Genomic DNA, 22,481 nt, shown 5'->3' with positions numbered 1-22,481 from the left:
AGACACTCTCCCCTGGGAGACAGTGGCGTGGGGGGGGGGGTCTTCTGAAGGGCTCTGTGGGGTCACGATGCATGTAGCCTTTCCCACATTTGCCCACTATAAACAAACAGACACGGGGTCTCAGGAAACAGTGGACAGCTCAGAGTTAACAGAGTCGTGTTAGGACACCATTAGCCACCCTTGAGCCCTGAGAGTTGATAAATAGGATCCAGCTGACTCTGGGGGTACACAGAGCAGCCCCCTACCCCCGCCTCTCCGCAGACACCCAGGGCTGAATTCCCTGCAGCCACATTGTACTCAGGGATCAGCCCCAGGCAGACACAGTCTATTCAGACCAAGGAAAGAAAGAGGGAGCCATTTTGCTGGCCCAGCAGGTGGCGGCTCTCGAGTTGGCCGCACACCCAGGGAAATTCACAGAGCTTTCCCAGAACACCGCAAAGGCCCAGGACTGCTTGGTGTTGGGCCCTGTTTTGGAAGAGGACACACAGGTGGCTGTTGGCTCTTGCTCTGCTCAGTGCTCCAAGTCTTCTAGAGATATGCCTGCCTCTTAGAGCTCCCGGTTGCAATGGGGGCGTCCAAGAACAAGCTCCTCTGTTGGCACAGAGCTCCTTTCCAGAATCCGCTCTTGGTCGTCTGCCCCCGGGGCAGAGATCTGGCCAATGGCAACAGCTCTTTTTGTTTGTGATCCGCCCACCGCTACAAAAGAGTAGCCCAGGAAACACAAAACAGAGCATTCAAAGGACCATTCAGCCTTGTCTTTCAGGAGATATTTTCTCAGTTGTATTTGTATGCCCTAGCACAGGCTAAGGAATTAAGGGCTAATTCCAGAGGAGCAGTATGATTACTACAGGGTCCACATCTGCAAGGATTTTTTTTCAATAAATACAGTACGGTACTGTAAATGTGTCTCTCTTCCTTATGGTTTTCGTTCTCTAGCTTACTTTATTTTACAAATACAGTATAGAATACATATAACATACAAAATATGTGTTCATCGACTGTGTATGTTATTGATGTATGAAAGAGCGTTAGGGTTCGAAGCCGATGGCCAAGAAAGAATTCTTGAGAGGTCTTTGGTGCAAAAGGGTGGTTTTATTAAAGCACTTGGACAAGACCCATGGGCAGAAAGAGCTGCACCAGGATCATGAGGAGCGGCCCATTATATACTTTCAAGTTGCAAGGGGGTTAGGGATAGTGTAAATCTCTAAGGAAGTGGGAAGCAAGGTTTCCAGGACCTTGAGGGGGCTAGCTATTGTTGGGAAAAGGTCATTTATTACCGTCTAATAAAACCTTAGTCACGAGACCCCCGTGAGCCATATGCTTGAGGGATGATTACCAACACGTATCCTGGGGGGTTTAGAGATAAAGGAAATTTCTTTCTTTCTTTCTTTTAGATAAGAGAATTTTATTTACAGAAAGGTCATGGAGAATTAACAAAATTTTATGAACACAATTTTGTTAACAATAACTAACAATCAAGAATGGTTTAATATATAATATCACTTGGTACATAATACATACTAAAATATAGTTTTCATGCCACCTTTATCCATTAGTTTCTGTTCCAATGTTTAACAAATCTAGAAATAAGGCAGTATACATGGAACAGATTTACTACATACTTTTATTTTTTTTGAAGAATTTTTTTTTTAAGATTTTATTTATTTATTTGAGAGAGAGAGAGAATGAGAGATAGAGAGCACGAGAGGGAAGAGGGTCAGAGGGAGAAGCAGACTCCCTGCTGAGCAGGGAGTCCGATGTGGGACTCAATCCCGGGACTCCAGGATTGTGCGTGACCTGAGCCGAAGGCAGTCGCTTAACCAACTGAGCCACCCAGGCGCCCACTACATACTTTTAAATTATGTATTCCATCTACATCAGATACTGTCAATTTAAAAACCACCTGCAAATTAAATGGCCTTTCCATTATAATTCCTAAATTTAAAGACATAAGCACCAAATGGAACTCAAAATGCATAAACTGTCATAAATTTCAAAAAGAAAAAATTACATAAGCAATATTATAAATTAACAAAGAATTTTCCAAAGAATACTGCAGAAGGTATATCAAAACTTTTATAATGATTAAGTCTAGAATATTTTTACTTGCATTCTTTTCCATCCAGCTGAACACACCAAAGCACTGAATGAATTGAAAGAACCATTTATAAATGAATAGTAGATGGTACAGGTCATTTTATGGATAAAAGGAAGAGGGACTATGTACTTTGATTTGCAAATAACGTTCTTTATCCAAGTAAATCCTCAGTGTTTCTATTATCCTTGAATGACAAGATTCATTAAGTACTGTGTGAAAAAAAGAGACCATCCTTTTACTGATGGAAGGCTTCTAATCTTACTCCCGTCGGATCTTCTGGATGTCTCAAGGCAATTCCATCATGAAGGAGCAGCTCAATATAAGGTGGCCAAAAAGAATCACTAATTTTGACATATGGATCATGTGGAACATCAAATAATCTATTTAAAAGAATCTCTAACATTTCATGCAGTGTTATCAGCTGTGCAGTTGATTCTTGAATGTTTTTCTTTTTCTTTTTCTTTTTCACATTTCCATCAGGCAGAGGAAAATGATCTTCCAGAAACTCACCCAAGGTAATCAAGAGTTTCTCTTTATATTCTTTTATATCATGCATTTTAGTTTTCAGCTCATCAAAGATTCCTGATTCAGAAAATGTCACAACCTGACGTTTCAATTCATTGTGTAGTACATTAAGAGATTCCAGTATCTGTTGTTGTTCATCTAACCACTGTTGCTCCCTTTCCAAGTCTTCCTTTAGCTTTTCATTCTTTGCATAGTAGAGAGTACCAATTCAAGATCATGTCTCAGTTTTTGGAACTCTTCCTTTCCTAACGTTACAAGAACTTCTTCATTCAGTGGAATTATTCCAGGATTTTCTTTCTGCCATTGATTGAGTTCAGCAGTCAAACATTTCGCTTGCATAATTAATAATGACAGCTGAGCATTTGAATCAGTGAGTGTCTCAGTTCCAACGAGTGATTTTTCTGAAATTCTTCCATATCTTTCCACATTTCTTCACACTCTTTAATAAGTTCTTCTTCAGCATTTGTAACATCTTCCATAACTGTAGTACTGTCTGGATCTAGATCTTGCTGATTCACTGACATGCGCCTTGTAATAATTAGCCTTATAAGAAAAAAAGCTGTGTGACCTTGGGCAAGCCACTTAAACTGTCTGTGCCTCAGTTTCCTTATCACCACAGTGCCATGGACTTCAGGTCTTCTCGGCTGGCCCAATAAAGGAAATTTCTAAAGGAATTTTTAAATGTTAAAGTAGACTTACAGGATCCTGGGGCAGGGGGGAGGGGGGACTCGGGCTAGGATTGTCTTTTGCCCTTAGCAAAGTACTAACATCGAGGCAGTTGAGTCCCTAGAGTAATGTCACTCTGCCTGTTTCAAGGACTTGTCAATGGGCTGTAGGTAGTAAGGAAATTTAATAATTTTTTTTCTGCCTTTGTTTCCCACATCATTATCAGTAAGGCTTCTGATCAACAGTAGGTCATATTAGTAGTTAAGTTCTGGGGGAGTCAAAAGTTGTATGTGGATTACAACTGTGTGGGTGAAGGGTGGTCAGTGCCCCAAGCCCCCATTGTTCATGGGTCAGTTATATTTGGCTAGTTTCCCATTCTCACCTCCTACTTGTTCTTTATCCCCAGCCCATTTCTTCCTTGCTCAACATAACTGAGAGGTGTGCCTCAGGGGTTTTCTCTTGAACAGCCATTTCTAAAAACCAGACTGATAGAAATAGCCAATAATGATGTGTGCTTCTCTCATTTCAGACTAGGGGCAATAGGCCTAACCACCTAGGGCACTTTTCAGCCTCTCCACTAATTTCCAAAGACAGGGCCTGACTTCTTTGAGGATCACGAGTGTTAGTTCCAAATCTTTTCTTACCTCAGTAATGACCCTCCTACCACTCCACAGGCAGACTCACCATGCCACGTTTCTAAACACTTTGGCGGTCATTATCATGATGTGGGTGGGAATGAATAGGGGCCCTTTTGTTCCTAAGCCGAGTTTCAGAAGTGAAGCAGCAGAGGATTTGGTTGCGGAAAAGAGCAAGTGTACAGGACTAAGTGAGAATCTTGTAGAGTCGTGAGGCCAAGGGGGCTCCCCCATGCTTCCATGACCCTGATAAGAGAAGAGAGAGAAGAGACACCACTGGATTTCTGGATAACCTCTGTCTCTAAGCTTGGGTCTCAGGCCAGAACAGAGTTGTTCTGACTTTGCACAGTACCCATGGGGGACAGAGAGTTTTAAATCTATCCCTCTGCCTTTCCAGGGAGCAGCAACATGGATGGCACGACCCTGAAGAGTTCCTTGTTAGCACGACTTCCTGCCCTCTGACTTTTAGACAGCCACCCCTCCTGACACATCATTATCATCTTCCCAGCTAACATCCGTTTCTGAGCGGGCACTTCGAGCCAGGTCCTAAGCTAAGTATTTACATACATGATCTCTTTGAAGCTTCACAGTAATTATGCAAGAACTAATATTACTTCTGGGGCACCTGGGTGGCACAGTCGGCTAAGCGTCTTACTCTTGGTTTTCGGCTCAGGTCGTGATCTCAGTGTCGTGAGATGGAGCCCCATGTTGGGCTCTGTGCTCACTAGGGAGTCTGCTTGAGTTTCTCTCTCTCCCTCTGCTCCTCCCCCTTGCTCTCTCTCCCTCTAAAATAAATAAATAAATCTTAAAAAAAAAAAGAACGAATATTACTTCTGTTTTACGCATAATCAGCTGAGACTTAAAGAGTTGAAGCAAATTGCCTCAATTTACACATAGGTAGTAGGTGGGGCAGCAAGGATTTAAGCCTGATCTGTTTGAACTATGGATACCATCAGAAAAAAAATCACCTGGAGGCAAAACCTGGGCCTTATAAGAAGTCCTTCAACTGAGATTCCGAAGGGAGACGCTGATGGGAGATGGGTCAGGACATGCCCTCCTTTCAAGAAGTGAGGATTTGCTTGTTCCCTTCCTGGGCTGGTACTTGAACCAACTGATAGCCGACCAGCCGTCTCTGAGGAACACTAGGAGAGGGGTCCTGATTCCTGCAAACCTTCCATGGCCTGCAGCTGCCGAACAGATGACAGCAGTGACTTCTGGCTCTGCTGACTGGGGATGCCTGTCCTGGGCTAGTTTATCCTCTAGGGTTTTGCTCCTAGTTGGTCTTGGTCTGGTTGGGCCGCAGAGTGTCTCTTGGGAGTGAACTCTGTCATCTAAGCAGGACGGCATGTCCTGATCAACAGTGTTTGCTCATTGCCTGTCACTACCACCCCAGTCAAAGTACTGTCTCCAAGAGGGAGTGACGCAGAGAGGGCTAGGCTCACTTCCACAATGATCAAGGCCCTTCTCTGGTCATCATCCCAGGAACCACTGAATCCACTCCACATTGAAGGCAGGATCTGCTCCTCCATGAATGACCAACAGAAGCCTGCAGCAGACCCTAGCAGACCCCAGCTCAAGAAATAAGAAGATGGTACAGTTGCCAGGCTATGGGATAGGATCCAGGGCCCCCCGGGTTTTGAGTAGAGAGGCCATGGGCAAAAAGGCGTCTGCAGAGAGCCTGGGCTCCTCAACACTCATTTGCTACTAAAGTGACTTTGATAAGTCCTACTTCATGGCAGTCTTTATGATGAGGACTGAGATACCATATGGAAAGAGCCTAGTAGAGTATCTGGCATTGGTAGGTGCTCAGGAAGAGCTAATTCTCTTATCCCGGTCAAACAGTTGAAATGTGCTGAATATCAGAGGAATGAAGAAAGTACAGTGCAAGACTTTGACAGGTCAAAGTCTTTTGACCAAAAGACCCAATGGAAGACAGTAGAACCTCTCTTGGCTCCCTGGAAATACTCAGAACTCTCCAAATTAACAGATATTCCCCTACTCAGGCCTTCCTCTCTCCTCTCATGAACCTAAAGAGATCATTTTAGTTAAAAGCAACCCTTGCTATCTCTACATATATCCCAAAATGTCTTTCTTCACACACTACAGTGCAAACAAGGGGTGCCAGTAAATGTCTGCATCCTCTTAATGTATTTATATTCCATCTCATCCCTTGAAGTCTGAGGTACCTTATAATTTGAACACAATAAGATAACGGTAACATTAAAGTAAAGTACAAAGAAAGGCAAAAGTCCTGCTTTGGAGGAAAGAACAAAAAATATGCAACTTATCCCCTTGAAAAACAGTTTGGCAGTTCCTTAAATGGTTAAATATAAAATTACCATATGACCCAGCAACTCCACTCCTAGGTACATATCCAAGAGACCTGAAAACACATATCCACAAAACACCTGTCCTCGAATGCTGATAGTAGCATTATTTTTGATAGCCAAAAAGTGGGCACAACCCAGATGTCCATCAACTGATGTATGGATGAGGAAGATGTAGTAAATCCATTCAGTGGAGTAGTGATTCACACTATAGCATGGACCAACCTTGAAAACATCAAGCGAAGGAAGTCAGTCACAAAGGCCACAGCTTGCATGTTTCCACTTATCCGAAATGTCCAGAATAGATAAAACCATAGTGGTTGCCAGGGGTTAGGAAAAGAGGAGAACCGAGAGGCACTGCTAACGGGTACCGGGTTTTCGGGGAGGTGATGGAAATGTTCTGCAGTTAGAAAGAGTTGATGGTTGTACAACTTTGTGAATATACTAATAACCACTAAACTACACATTTTAAAAGAGTGTATAGTATGGTATGCAAATTGTATCTCAATTTAAAAACACTTTAAAAATATGTGGCAGATAAAGAATGCATGATTGACAGAGTTAAATTTCAATTTTGCCTGAGTCTTCTTTTGGTAGCCAGAATTATAAAGGAGGATGCCATCAGTTACATACTTCTAGAAGGGAAGCACACATCTAGACACCAGAGGAAGCAGAGTTTTAAACAGGTCAGCATGTTGGCACAAATACTGTACAGGAGGTTGATGTTAGTAGTACTAGGAAAATACTGAATTAGTGGATGGGTCAAGACAGGAAGGCAGTTAACTGTGCAAAATAAATTTGAGTAGGTAGTTACAAGGGATAAAGGTCCCTGGCATCTTACCCAGAAGGCGGTGGACAGCTTGGAGGCACTATTCCTGGGAAACAGTAGGAGACGGTGAGGAGGAGCTGGAGTACAGGCAGGGTCAGTGTCATTGGTCCTGAGTGGTCATTTCCTCCTAAACCAGCATCTTTTTGGCAGGGTCCTCACTACCAGGTGAATCCACTTTATGTTCCTTTGGCTAGCACTGTTGCTTCCCTCCCTTTTCCTGTCTCCTATGCCTCTGGCAAGCTTTACAATTTTTAAAAAGTAGAACAAGGAAAGGATCCGTTTCTGCGTCGTTTTGAGAATGGGAGTAATTCAGCTTCCCGAATTAATGGGAAGTCCCTTAAAATGAGATTATTATCACAGAGTCTTGCCAACCCTTCCCTAGAGCCAGAGGGCAAAAGAGGCCTAGACCCCAAGCTTTCGTTTATTTTACTCAGAACCCAGAATTCACTATTTTGGCCCTGGGACGCCAGAGAGCGCTGCGGCGCTGCGGAAAAGCCGGGCGCTGCCCAGCGCTCCCAGGTTGCGGCCGCCACCCCGCCCCGCCCAGCGCTCGCACGTTATGGTCCCGCCCCAGGCCCTGACTCCAGAGTCCAAAGCGGGGGGCGGGGGGGGGGGGGGGGGACGGATAGGTTTTCAGTGACATTTTTAAATGCCCAAACCTGAGAACCCAACACAAAGAGTCTCACAAGTCAGCAGTTTCCTAGAGCACAGTGGAGTAAAACGACAGCCAGGGAGGCTCCGGGACCCAGGCCGTTGGGGAGCCGGTTGCACCCAGCATCCAGCTCACTGACGGCTGGCTTGTAAATCTGGGCTCTGACGGATCTTACAAGATCTTACTTTCCCCTTGGCCCTATCATTCTTCTTGGCATGAGGAGCAGGGGGGGCAGGTTGTAGTGTCAGCACCAGCGGCGCAGGACCTCCCTGCAGGAGGCCTGGGTTGGGCCCTCCCAGACGGGAGGTTCCAAGGCCCCAGAAGTATCCTGTGCCCCTGGAAAGGAAAGGTTCAATCCTTGCCATTCCGTAGAACCTGGGGGATGCCATGCCTGGCACAAACCTCTTCTGGCTTCCAATCCTAATGATGGGGTTTCTCTGATTTTCTGCCCTTCCATTTCAGTGGTCCTTTAGGTCCTCCTTAAAGGGGTCTGCCAGCCTCAGGCAGAATCCTGAACAGGCCTCCTCAAAACAGTTCAGTCTCTATGTGTCTGTATGTTGGTATGTGTCCGTCCCAAGCAGAGCCACAGATTAGACTTTTGGGGTTTAGAGAGGATTACCACTAGGAAGATGGATTCTGGGAGATTTTGCCCATGAGAACAAATAGGCTCTACTCAAGAGCCCTGTGTCCTTGGGGCCATCAGGCATGAGGAGTTTGCAGTTACCATCCTAAATTCCTCTAATCCCTAGTTTCTCGCACGACTGGCCTGAAGCTCTGTGTCGTCTACACAAAGGACCTTCTTTAAGAACATCTGGCTCCCCTCCTTCCCCGCAGGGAGGAGAGAGGCCACCTTCCTGTTGGGGCCGGCTAAAGAGGGTGCTAACTGCCGCACCCCTGTGGCTTCAGCATGCTCTCCCCTCCCCCCACCCCCTGCAGACACCTTGGCTCTGGCAAGGAGCTCTTCACAAATGATTAAAGGAGTGGAATGTGAGCAATCTCATGTTGGCAACCTCACAGAGAGTGCAGACCTCCTCAGCTAAGAGAACACAGCATCTCCAAAGCTAGTGAGTCATTCCAAATTCTAAAAGCAATCAGAATCCATCTTAACGGATTTAGACTTCCGAGACAGGAAGAATTGTTAGACTGACAATAAAAGGACACTATTAATAATTACACTGTGACAATAGGGACAAACTAGGCCAGCACTGAGCCAACAGGGATATACCATCACACAAGAGATTATGGGAACTGGTGTCTGCAGTCTCAGAGGTGGCCCTCATTTCCCCCATCCCCCCAGCTGGGGACGGACAGAGAGCATGCTGGGGACGCTTGCTCCCGTGGGTGACCCCTGCTTGGAGCTCACCTCATTTCCTCCCAGGAAGCGCTGGTGAGGGGCCTGGGGGCCTCCTCATGACCTTTAACTTGTGCGTCCCCTTCATGCTGCCTGATCCTCCAGAAGCAAGGTCACAGCTAGGAGACAGGACTCCTACCAACAGAGCACGTTGTCCTGCATGCAGCTGATAGGCTCTGGGGTGCACTGTGACTCAGGGTGAGGCCGGCCCTGCCCGGTGATGGTGGACCTGGCACTGAACTCCTATCAGCACCTGCCTCCTCCACCTGTGTACTGGCCACACGAGCTGCCCTGAATCCTTCCATGGGCCATGCACGGCTGCCAGGAACACTTGCCCAGGTCCGGGCCGAAGTCCCAGCCTTTCACAACTCAGATCAAAGAGCTATCTAGGTGGTTCCTCCCCCGACACCCCAACTTTGTGCCTTTCCTAAGCCCTGGGCTCCTGAAATGTGTCTCAGTTATTGTGTGGGTGGTTCTGATTAGCTCCAGCTTCTCTTCACCACACTTCCGAGCCCAGCACAGAATGGGCTCCCTGTGAGCAACTGCCTTGCCCGTGACCAGATCAAAGAACCGGAGGTCACAGCCCCTCCCCGACACAGGTATATCCAAGGCTGACCCTGTTTTAGAAGCACAGCCTGGGGTTGTGGTGCTTCCTTCCGTGTGAAGAGCACTCCCTAGGCCCTCTTCAGAGGCCCCCTCTTTCTGGGCCTCTCAGAGGGTTGGAAGGAGAAGCTCTGAGGGTCAGAGACCATTCCTACCTAGGATGAAGGCCACCACATAGTTGGAGATCTGGCCCATGCCAACGATGACAAATAATACGGTAAACATCTCCCAGTTGATGGAGAAAATCTGCAGGAAGCTGAAGCCAGTCTGCACAGCCATGGTTGCGAAGAGGATGCTCTTCCTGCCAAACCTGTAGAACATAGCACAACACACGGTACATGCAGGCCACAGCAGCTGTAACTCAGGGCATGTGGCAAGCCCCGAGTCATGCATCACTGTAGACTTTGTTTTATTCTGTTTTCAGAGCTGTGACAGATTTTTCTCCCTGTCTCATCCTCCTGAGCTCTTCCTTGGTGATGTCTCAGATGTCCATCGGCCCAGGGGGTGCTTTTTGAGATTCTAAAATTTCTGTAGAGGACCCATATCTCGAAAGCTCAAAGCAGCTCATGCAAGGTCCCTATAGAAACCTGCTCCTAGGAACAAGCCACAGGTAGAAGCTGCCACCACATTTCTGGAAAATGGGTAAGTACAGATTGCAGAGACATCTAATATCAGCAGTATGGGAATTCTGTCAGTCCAGAACAAAGATCCCCTCTGTGGCAGTGGTATTCAACCTTAGCTGCGCTTGAAATCCCCTGGTGCCAAAAAATGCTGGGGCCAGCACCCCACCTCCTGAGGTTCTCATTTTCTGGGATGCAGTTTGGGTAGATTTAAACAGTTTTCCCAGGTGAGTCTAACATGCAACCAAAATTGCAAGCAAGTCCTCTATAGGAAGTGTAGCTCTATGTAGTACCCATGACATGGCAGTTGGCCTAAGACTTCATTTCACTTTCTGATAGTGACCAGTGGGTAGAATGGAGCACAGGGGTGAGCAAAACAGTCTCCTACCCCATTTTCCAAAATCAAGTCTCAGGCTGTTGGGCTTGCGGTCCCTTGGGACTTTGTAACGGAAGGAGGGACAGGCACTCCTCTGGGAAGGCTTCCTAACACTGCTATTTAGCACTTCCACCTTTCTGCTCTGGTCCCCTTAGAACATTCGGGGGCCAGAAGGGCGCTTCTCCTGGAGTTGTGGTGCTGTCTCTTCTAGAGACTCTGCATTCTAGGAGGCCCACAACCAACATGGGTCAGCTCTGTGGCCCTGGTGTCCGGCCAGGGGCCCAACCCCCAGCAGCGATGTGGGTGCTTGCTGTCTGGCCCTTACTCTGTCTGATGGCTGTTTGTGGACAGATTCCCCCATCATCTAAGAGTTAGGGGGTAGGATGGGGAGGCAGTGGCGATGTTCTTTTGAGAGGTTTGGTGCTATAAGGACCAGTTTCCAGTGGGGCCATAGCCTCCCCCCCAACCCTCTGCCTAAGCCCTGACAGTGCAAGGCTGGGAGAACTGAACAAAAGAGGGTTCCAGCAAAGGGTTGAGGGAACAGAAACCATGAGCCATCATGGCTCCTCGTTTCATTGACTTGTTGGTATGAGGGGTCTCTCTTTCTCTGGGTAGATATACCTTCAATTCAGTCCAACCCCAAGATAGGCAGTGAATTGACAAGGGTCCCTGTTGCACTTCTTCTCCCTCCCAGCCTCCTTACCTGTCAGACAGCTGCCCAGACACGAAGGAGCCAAGGAGCACGCCCACAAAGAACAGGGAGGAGGTGAGGGGCGTCTTCCAATCATCCTCACACACTAGACTCCACTGCCAGAGAAGACAACATGAAGTGTGAGCCCGGCCCTCCTGGAGACCCAGCCCCAGGCCAGCGCTGAGGGAGTATTCGCATGGCAGCTGGAACAGGCTCTCTCCTCCCTGTGACAGGCTGTTGACTTGATGCTAAGAGCATAGACCTCACAGCCCTGGCGTTGGCTCCTCACTCTGCCACTTACTGGGGCAAGTCACTGTCCTCCCTGAGACCCACCCTCCTCTTCTGAGGGAAAGGGAGAGTGATACCTCAGCTCTCTGCTTGCATCACATATTGAGAAGCTAGCTGGGGCCATGGCTGTGACTGGTGACCCCTTAGCTGTGAAGCAGTATGAGCCAAGGTAGTATTTCTGCTTCAGAAGGCATCCGAGCATGGAGGGAAGGTGTTTGAAATTCCCCAGGGGCAGGGCAGGAGGCCTAGTCACTTGGTCCAGGCATAGAAGTTTCCTCTGCCTTGGTGAAAAGTGCAAGTGGTCTGTGATGGTATCTTCTGAGCAGACGTCTCCAGAAAAAAACTCTTCTCCCTGCTCTATTCATACCGTAGGCCAAGCCTAGGACCTGAATTCAGGGCCCACTGTGTGGCGGGGGTGGGCTATCTAGACCTTTCTAGCACTCTTTATCTGCCTCCACACTCCTTCCCACCCAGCCTTCCCAGAAGGGTGGTTCCTCCTGTTGCCCAAGGCCTGTGGGTTGTGGTGGCCCTAACAAGTCCCTGCTGGTGGATCCATAAAATGAGGGCTTCAGCAAAAACTTCAGTTCTCAGCTCTTCAATTAAGTAGAGTCAGCAAAATCTCAAGGGAGGTTGCAAAAATTTCAAAGTGTGTTCAGTGAGCTTTCATTATATATATATATATATAATATATGCAGGTATATATTATACATATATTATATATGTATATATATAATATATATACAGGTACCAATAAATATTCTGGGGGCTGCGGATCAGGAGATTGCTGTGTGTAGCGAGATGATCCAGTCTAGAGGAAAAAGCCCCTGCCTTCTGCCCAGTCCCACCTGCACTGAGCAGTGGTGCGGTGCTGCTTCTATGACATTCATGAAGCAATTCAGTCCTTAATCCTCACAACTTCCCTGAAATAGATTTAAAAATGAATCCGCATGTTCATATCACACCTCACTCTCGCAGAGAGAGCTGTTTGTAAGGACACAGACCAGAGAAAAGTATAAAACAAAACGCTAAGGAATGAGGGCAAACAGCATTGGGGAGGAGGGATCGCAAAATAAGTGAGCCAAGGGTAAAACTGACAACCAGTCGTCCTGCCTAGGGGCCTGCCTGCTTGCCAGGCTCCCAGGATTCCAGCAGCTCAGCGCGCACCATCCCTGTTTTATGCAAAGTGTTAAACTGTTCTGCAGAAGCTAGTTTTTCTAAGTACTCGGACCTGAGAGAAATCTCTCCTGCATAGTTCCTTCCACAAAGGGGTCACGCCATGATGTTGAGGATAATGTCCTTGAGAAAACCCCTGTCTGAAAGACAATAACAAGATTCATGAGGCTGCCTCTCCTGACACCCACCACGCTGGCTACAGGCAGAATGCTGAAGCACAGCTCTGCAGAGGAAAAACAAAGCCGGCCAGGAACTCTGCTCTCTGCTCCTCAGACACAATCAGGATGCATCTGAGACCATGCCCGGAGTACAGTTGCTTCAACTGGGGTTCCTGAATGGGCTTCGGGAGAAAGGGCACAAACCCTCCAAAACTGTATGCCCGGATTCATGTGCCCTGCCGCACATGGGTCAGAAGGCATAGACAGGACATGCGCCTGAACTAATGGCCACACCCACTTCCAAAAATCACTGGCCAAAGTGTCAGAAAAGAGCTTGGAATCTGCACCAGCACACAGAGGTTAGCAACTGAGACTCCAAAGCCTCATAACATGTTGTTTTGCCTGTTTTGTATGAGTAAACTGAGGCTCAGGCACTCGGGCAGCTCAGTTGATTGAGCACTGGACTCTTCGTTTTGGCTCAGGTCATGATCTCAGGGTTGTGGGACTGGAGCCCTGCATCAGGCTCTGTGCTGCGCATGGAGCCTGCTTGGGATTTTCTCTCCCTCTCCCTCTGCCCCTACCCCCCGCACTCATGTTCTCTCTCTCTCAAATAAATAAATAAATCTTAAAAAAAAAAAAGAGTAAACTGAGGCTCTGAGACTAGTGATTGTTTGAAGTCATAGCAAGTACATAGGCTTGCTAGGTACCAACTCAGGCGTCAGAACTCAATCTTTACCCATATAATGCTTTGGGCAAGAACTCTAAAAGTCAGACAAATGAGCTTATTAAATACCATCCGCTACAAGGAAGATGCTAGGACTAGGGGTGAAAAACCTTTTCCACAGCCTTTAGCACTGGACAGAGCTGAGAAAATCTCACACGTGGGAGGGGTATCCATGTGTCTAAAATCCACTATCACCATTCCATCTGCAGTCAAGCAGAAAAGTTCTTTCAAAGAGAATGTGTTTTCCTTTGTGTTTTTTTTGAGTATTTTCTTCTGTCAGGATTTTGCCTTAGAGTAGGATAAATAAGACTTAAAGACAGAAAGGAAAGAGGAAGACTGTCAGATGTGGAGGCAGGGATTACATGGCAAGGGTAGTGAGCAAGACTGGCTACTTAATTTGCAGGCCCAGTGCGATGTGAAAATGCAAGACCCCTCGTTCAAAAATTATGAAGAATTTCAGGACATCAATAGCAGAGCATTACAACCAAGTGTGAGGGCCTGTGTGGCTGCACAGTTTGCATTCCCATAGAGATGGCCCGGTAGTGGATCGAGCATGGTGTCTTTGGAGAACGGAGCAGGGCAAGTTCTGGAGCGGGATGCTGGGAAGGATGAGGTGTGGGCCAGCTCCCCATCGCTCCCCTGCTGGAGCCTATGCAGCCATAGCTCTATGTCCCTCTTCCTCCCTGAAGTGGGCCCCAGAAGGCCCCTATCAGCATCATGTGGCACAGGAGATAGCCATGTGAAGTCACCTATCCTAGGCCCATGTAGGGTGCTGTCCGGTTTTGGAAATCCTGCTCATACCCAACAAGGGAAGGCAGCTGACGGCATGGCTACCCATGGTTGGTTCCAAGGTTGGGCCCTCTCTTGAGGAATTACTGTGCCCAAAGAATCTTGTTGGAAAGCTGCAAAGGGCCTAGGGATAGGACACAGGATTGGCAGACAAAATTCCAGCCGTAATTCATGGGACTGGAGTCTGATAAATCAGCTGCCAGCCTGAAGAAGGGCCCTTTCCTCCATGGGGTTATTCTAGTAAAGGCCAGGCCCTACCTGTGACCTGCCCCTTGGGATTTGAGGGGTGTGTCTTGGGGCCCCACTAGCCAGAGCCCAGAGAACTCCCTGTGGCTCACAATGACATTGTAGACCCAGTAGAAGACAGTCTTTTTTATAAGACAGAAGTGTCCCTTGGGTCTCTGCATATACGTGTACACACATGTACGCAAAACATCCGTGCATGTGGCTTGCTCAGAGGCTTGTGGTGGACAGTCTGGTGATGAGCTGGCTGGTATTGCTCTGCAGCTGTGCTTTCAGATCAAGTGCTAACATTTCTAAAACCTCATCCCCCCGCCCCCCCCCCACACTGGGAGAGTGGATTGTGGGAACTAATTGGCCCCAAGCTGTGCAGAGTGGGAGCACTGGATATGCCTTCCCAGGGTTACTGTGTCTGTCTTATCCTCAGGGTCTTAGACCAACATTCCATAACACAGCAGAGGGAGCTCTTTGTGCAACAAAAATTGCACAAGGGCCACCTGGCCTTCGGCTTCGCTTTAAGAAACAAAAATCCAGGTCACAAGGTAATAGAAGACGGGAGGTCACCCTCAGCACAGAAGAGAATGCATCTCATGCCACTTAGCAGTAATAACAGAAATGATAACTATAGAATGTTGGGTGCTTACTGTGTGCCTTGTATTATCTCATGGGATCTCAAGGTTGCCACGTGAAATGGGTACTCTATCCCTATTTCACAAATGAGGAAGTGAAGCAACCAGCCCAAGTTCTAGTGGATTGGTAAAAGGAATGCTTATTTATTCAACCATCATTGAGCACCTGCTCTGGGCCAGACTCTGTGTGGGGCACAAAACAGACATGGTTGCTATCTCTACAAAGCTCAAGGTCAAGCATACTTTACAGGACAGATCAGGTGTGCATATGTGCATGCATGAGCCCAGCTGTCCTGGGCGGAGCGGGCTCTGTTCTAGGCCACTGTGCCCTTGCTCTCTGGCTAGAGAGGAAAAGAGGCACCCCCTCCTCATCGTCTTCCACATGGACAGAATTCTAAAACCTGAACTCATTTTAGATAACTAATGCTTGCACAAGGCTAGGTGCGTGGTGGATTCTTCACAAATTGTTGATGCATGAGTGCTGAATGCTGAACGATTAGGTGTAATGGAAAATGAGTTTGGGAAATGCGAGGTATCACATACTGTCCTTTGAAAATCACCCACGACCTTGAACTCTCCAAGTAGCCAGTCTAGCAGTTTTAGTCTTTACCAAAGCCATCGAAGGACCATAACGATAAGATCATCCCTGTGATCTCCTTAGAACTGAGACCTCCAGAAGGCAGCCTATTGTTGAATAAAGAACAGAGGTTCTTTTGGGCTCTGCCACTTTCTGGCTGTGTGACTTTAGGCACTCATCCACCTGAATCGGCCTCCTTTTTCATCTTCAAAGATGGGACAATAAGACCCCCTCCTGGGTGGGGCGCCTGGGTGGCATGGTGGCTCAGGTCATGATCCTGGGGTCCTGGGATTGAGCCTCACTTCGGGCTCCCTGATCCATGGGGAGCCTGCTTCTCCCTCTCCCTCTGCCTGCTGTTTCCCCTGCTTGTGCTCTCTCTCTCTCTGTCAAATAAATAAATAAAATCTTAAAAAAAAAAAAAAAGCCCCTCCTGGGGTTGTGAGCACAGGACAGGAAATATAAGTGGAGTGTTTGACACAGCGTCTAACACATTTCAGGCCTCATGAAATGGTAGTCCCCTTTCCACGGAGTTCATGCCTTTGTCCTCATAGCAAAACCATGACTTAGAACAAACAGCATGAATAAGTAAGGGAAGCAGGTTACACTTAAACCTGACCAGGCAACAGCAATTCTTAGAAATAAGAACTTCCTGGTCAAAGACAAAAAAACTGAAAAAGCTTTTGACACAAAGTGTAAACACCTTTTATAAATAGATATTAATTTCAGAGGTGATTGTGAAGGAAAAGTTAGCAGAAGCCTATTTAAGAAAAATAAGTTTCTATTGTGTCATCTTACACTTTTTTTTCTTTCCAGGGGAACACTAGGGAGTAGTTAATAATAGAACACACATCCACTCCAATTTCTTTTTCATAACTTTGTTGTGACCAAGCAGACACTGACTGGCCACCGTGGTGGTAGGGCGGACAGGGGGATGAGTGGGGAGGGGGAAGCTGGCATTTTTATTCTTTTTGTTTATAATAGCTTCATTGAAATACAATTTACATGCTCTAAAATTCACTCTTGTAATGTGGACAATTCAGTAGTTTTCAGTATATTCAAAGAGTTGTGCAACCATCAGCACTATCCAATTTTACAACATTTTCAGCACCTCTGAAAGAAACCCCATACCTATGAGCAGTTCCTTCCCACTCTCTTCCCCTAGCCCCTGGCAACCACTAATATACTTGCCGTCTCTAAGGATTTGCCTATTCTGGACATTTAACAGAAGGGAACATATACAACATGTAGTATTTTGTGATTGGCTTCTTTCACTTAGCATAATGTTTCCAAGGTTCATTCATCTGGTTTTAGCATGTATCACTACTTCCCTGATTTTTATGGTTGAATAATATATCATTGTATGGGTAGGACCACATCGTACTTAGCCAGTCATCAGTTGCTAGACAATGGGGTTGTTTCTACTTTTTAGCTCTTACGCATAATGATGCTATGAACTTTTGTGTACAAGATTTTGCATGGATGTATGTTTTCATTCTTCTTTGGTATATCCGTAGGAGTGGAACTGCTAAATTTTGAGAAATGCCCTGTTTTCGAAAGTGGCTGCACAGTTTTGTAATCCCAGCAGTACTGAGTGAGGGTATCAATTCTCCATATTCCTACCCATAGTTGTTATTGTATGTCATTTTAATTTTAACCATCCCAGCATGTGTTAAGGAGTGTCTCATTGTGGTGTCAATTTTCATTTCCCTAATGATTAATGATGCTGAACCCCTTTTGTGTTGAATCTACAGATCAATTTGAGGAGTGCTCCCATCTTAACAATATTATGCCTTCTGCTTCATGAACAGAACATGACACACGTTTCCATTTATTTAGGTCTCCTTTAATTTCTTTCAAAGATGTTTTCTAGTTTTCAGAGCTTAAGTCATGCATTTAAAAAAAATTTAACTCCTGAAGAACTTCTTTAAGTATTTCTTGTAAGGCAGCACGGCTACCCAAATTTCTCCCCATGTTTTTTGTTTGTTTGTTTTTGTATCTGGGAATGTCTTTACTTCATTTTTGAAAGATAATTTTGCGAGAAATAAGATTCTTGGTTGACATCTTTTTATCTTTCAGCATTTTGAATATGTTATTCCACTGCCTTCTGGCCTCCATTGTTTCCAATGAGAAGTCAGATATAAAACTTATTAGGGTTCCCCCCCCGCCCTAGCCCCTACTAACTACTTTTTTTTTTAAAGATTTTATTTATTTATTTGAGAGAGAGAATGAGAGATGGAGAGCACGAGAGGGAAGAGGGTCAGAGGGAGAAGCAGACTCCCCGCTGAGCAGGGAGCCCGATGTGGGACTCGATCCCGGGACTCCAGGATCATGACCTGAGCCGAAGGCAGTCGCTTAACCAACTGAGCCACCCAGGCACCCCCTACTAACTACTTCTTTCTGTTTCTATGAGTTTGACTACTCTTCATATCTTGTACAAGCAAAATCACACATTTTTTGGGTCTTTCTGTGACTGGTTTATTTCACTTAGTATAATGTCCTCAAAGTTCATCTGTATTGTAGAATGTGTCAGAATTTCCTTCCTTTTTAAGGGTGAATAATATTCCATTGTATCTATATGTCACATTTTCTTTATCCATTAATCCACTGATGGACATTTGGGATGCTTTTACCTTTTGGCTGTTGTGTATGATGTTGCTATGAACATAAGTGTACAAATATTTCTTTGAGACCCTGCTTTCAATTTTTGTGTATCTATGCCTGTAAGTGATATTGCTGGATTCAATGGCAATTCTACTCTTAATTTTTTGAGGAACTGCCATACTGTTTTTCATAGTGGCTACACCTTTTTACATTCCTACCAACAGCACACAGAGGGATTCCCATTTCTCCACATCCTTGCCAACACTTGTTATTTTCTGTATTTTTTTTTAATAGCAGTCATCCTAATGGATATGAGGTGATATCTCATTGTGGTTTTGATTTACATTTCCTTAATGATTAGTAATGTTGAGCCTGTTTTCATACACTTGTATCCCCTCTTACAGTTAAGGAAACTGAGGCTTTGAGCGGTGATGTAACCTGCTGAAGTGAACCAAGTGGCTAGGGGTGGGGTCAGAACTGGCCCTCCAGGCTGACTCCAGAACTTCTCCTTGGGCCACCATCTCTTTGGGGAGAGCCACCTCCCCCTACTCACCCTTGTGCTTCTCTCCTCCTTCCTCCCAACACCAGCACCCACACTTTACTCCACAACCCAAAAAAGCAGCAAGGAAGGGAAAGGCTGCTGAAAAAAGCAAACCCTTTTGCATGAGTGTGAGCATGTGATGATATGAGTCCCCAGAGGTGCTCCCAGGATGCTATGAGCAGGGCACAACAGGGGGAGCTATGGCCTTGGAGGCCAACAGCTACCCACTCTTCCCCGGAGGTGAATGACACCAGCAAGGAGGGGAAAAGAGACAGGTCAAACCAGTTGTCGGGGGGTGCTGTGCCTACTGGGGCCAGCTCCAGTTCAAGTTCTGATGATACTTCCAGGAACTGAGTTGGAGGGAGCTGACCCCCACTATTAGATGCCCCAGGAACAGGCTATGGGGCAAGGGATGGGCACACACCAGGAGCCCCAGCTAAGCAATCAATGCCAGAGAATCACAGTCAACTCAGTGCCCAAGGAAGGTGTGGTGCTAATGCTGGGGGGATCCAGAGGTGGTCCACAGGCTGAGCCCACTCTTCACAGGTCCTACAGACTATACAGTCACCACCCCTAGCTGGCCACCAGGCTCTTGCCAAGGAAACTCCTGCGGATTCCTCACTGGTCTTGCTTTTCACAGCAGCTAGAGTGAGCCTCTGCCAAATATGGCCATGCTACCCCTTGCTTATAACCTTTATTATTTCCTTATTTCCTCACTGTCCTCAGAATGAAGTCAATTCCTCAACATTCCTACAATGCCCACTGTGACATGATCTTTGTAGGCATTTCTAGCCACACCTGCCATTCCCTGAACATCAGCTACCTGGATCTATGGGAATTCCATCCACAGAATCTGCCATGTTCTTTGCTTGGACAAGGTCTACTCATATTTTCAGACTCAGGTCAAATTTTATCACTTCTTCTTGGAGTATTTCCTCACCCTGTTATCCCTACAGAGAGGGTAATATATTGTCCCAGGTCACACAGCGAGCCAGCCAGAATTTGAATTCAGGCTCCAGAACTCTACTAGTAACCAGGGCTGATGTTAGCCCTCTCTATAACATGGCACTGTGCCCCATGGGCATCTGAGCTTTGAGAGCAGGCCCCAAACCTCAGATGTCTACAGCCTAGTGTCCAGCACAAGGCCACTTGTGGTTCTGATGATTGCCACATTACACTGAGGGAAGAGAATTAAGGACTAGCAGGGGTCACACTCAGGTTTTTCTTGGGAGGAACATAGAGTGGGGGAAGGGCCAGAAGCTGGGAGATTCTACCTGCCTGATCTACAGCAGAAAACTAGTCTAGGTATACCCTCCTCAGATGGACCTAACATCTCATGGCCCTTACCAGATGCAAAGCAAGAAGTATAGGGGACGAAGTATGTGTGTAGCCTGACTCCTGAAACTTAGAAAATCTGCCACCAAACCACTAAGGATCCTGAGGGGCTGATGGCATAAGCTGGAACCCCTGTCCACCACTGGATCCTATGCTCAAATGGGTCTGTGTGAGTTGGTCTCTTCATTAGTACATTGGGGCCAAGGTTATGGCTTCTATGGTCCCCTGCACCCAGTCAGCATCAGGAGGCCTTCTGCTCCTTTTCAGAGAAATTGGAGCCTCAAGACAGGACCTCAAGCCTCACCAAAAGGTGGATGGCAGAGCAGTAGACCCCCTGCTGCTTCAGAAGTCTGTGGCCAGGGAACAGGTCAGACCTGCCCATGGCCCACCAGACAGCAAGGCTCTTCCCCGTGTCTGCACTTGGGCTCAGCAGAGATCCACACACCCCTCCTCATGCGGGTAGCAGGAACTTGACTCAGACTGTACCTCTGAGCAGCCTGGGACGGGCCTCTTGGGGAACAATTTCATCTGTTGCAAAACTCGCAAAGGAAAAGACAGTTGGTGACAACAGTCCCTGCTTCATCCCCTCCATACTAGACAGAACTCATCCTGAATAAGCCTCACAGAAGTCCTGCTCTTCTGGGTGGCCCGCACGTGTTAGACGCATAACCCAAATTGCTCGCCACTTGGGTTTGACGCGGGGCGGGGATCGCTCATCCAGGGACTGCCAGGGAGTCTCAAGGGGCCTGAAGCAGATGGAGGGTCATTCACACACCCACCTCGGTCACGATGGTGGACAGGTAGATGTCCTGGCTGAACTCCCAGCCATCCACGCAGCCCTCCTGCTCCAGCTGCTCCAGGTCCACATCGCGCCCCGGCTCCAGCCCGAGCGCCGAGAAGTTGGCGATCGCCGCGAGCCGGTAGCGCCGGCAGCTGTGAGGCACCTCGCGGCCGTCCTGCAGCCGCAGCGGGACACTGTGGTTGCGCCACGCGCGGCTTAGGTTCGCCGTGTCCGGCACCCGGCAGCGGTGCTCCGGGGTGGCGGCCAGGAACACGACTGACATTCCATTGAAGCCGTTGGGGATGATGCTGGCGCTGAGCAGGAAGAAGATGAGGCGCTGGAAGGGCCCCCACTCGCCCAGGAAGCTGGTCACCTCGTCGTAGTCCCGCATGCTACTCACCGCTGCTCCGCGGCTGCAACGGTCCTGAGAGCGGTCCTCGGCCAGAGTCGCGTGGTCGAGGGCGTTCCCCGAAGGGGTCAGAACGTTCTCGGCGGCCAGGCAGCCTGCGGGAAACTGGGCCGCGTAAGCTTTCCCAGGAAGCAGGCTGCGGGCGTTGGAACGCGCCAGGGAGCGGGTCGCAAAGCGGGAAGCCACAGTGGGCACTCGGGACCACACCCCCATCCCGGCTGGGGCGGGGAGGGGAGGGCGGCCGCGCGGCCAGGGTGGGGCTCCCGGCCGGCTCCGCCTCGTGCTCCGCCCCCATGCCCCCGCGACCCCATGGCAGAGCCTTACCCGGCTCTGGGAGTAGCCCGCCTGCGGTTGAGAAAGCGCCGCTCCCGCGCACCCCGCGTCGCCCGCGACTCCAAATGCTGCGCTCCCGGCCCGAAGCCGCGGTGTTGAGTCCCACAGGGGAGAGCGCCGCCCCAGGCCTCGCCCGGGACAGGGGTTTCTCCCTGGCCCTCCCAATCCGGAGTCTGAGTTCAGGCGGCCTCGGGCGGAGCGCTGGCGTGCGAGTCCGTGGAGTCGGTGCTCCGCGGAAGCCTCTGCGGGCGCAGGGGTGACGGGAGTGCGACGTCTGCGCTGGCACGCACGCGGGCGCGAGCGGCTGGCCCCGGGCGCCAGGGCGCTCACTCCCCACCCGTCCCAGGAGGGCTGGACTCAGTCACCAGCCGGCGCCGCTCGGGAAAGCGTCTTCGGAGCAGCCCGGAGCCTCACCTTTAGAAGAGGGGGAACCGGGCCCAGAGTCGGGAAGGGATGAACAAGGTCACGCTGCGTCACTGATAGGCTCTGACGAAGGGAGGTGGGGGGCAGGGGCTACCGGGTCGTCCCAG

At 48.2% G+C, this 22,481-nt stretch overlaps 1 protein-coding gene and 1 pseudogene across 1 annotated transcript in view; both read right to left on the bottom strand.

The window, feature by feature from the left end:
- Positions 1 to 21,764, bottom strand: part of SLC22A4 (solute carrier family 22 member 4) — a 37,726-nt gene extending 15,962 nt beyond the window's left edge. Inside the window, exons 1-3 of the mRNA XM_028103424.2 lie at positions 21,208 to 21,764; positions 11,386 to 11,489; positions 9,842 to 9,996 (exon numbers count right to left, since the gene is read on the bottom strand). Of these exons, the coding sequence (XP_027959225.1) occupies positions 9,842 to 9,996; positions 11,386 to 11,489; positions 21,208 to 21,600 (652 nt within the window). The 5' untranslated portion in view covers positions 21,601 to 21,764. The remainder of the gene's footprint in view (positions 1 to 9,841; positions 9,997 to 11,385; positions 11,490 to 21,207) is intronic.
- On the bottom strand, positions 2,334 to 3,051 carry LOC114209384 (centromere protein K-like; annotated as a pseudogene).
- Positions 21,765 to 22,481: the final 717 nt, after the last annotated feature.

Source organism: Eumetopias jubatus, unplaced genomic scaffold (assembly GCF_037043125.1).
Source record: "Eumetopias jubatus isolate StellerSeaLion01/CBP00866 unplaced genomic scaffold, mEumJub1_p1.0 scaffold_5, whole genome shotgun sequence".
Lineage (NCBI taxonomy): Eukaryota > Metazoa > Chordata > Mammalia > Carnivora > Otariidae > Eumetopias > Eumetopias jubatus.
The sequence above is the reverse complement of the archived record's forward strand: the minus strand, read 5'-3'. Positions and strand labels throughout refer to the sequence as shown.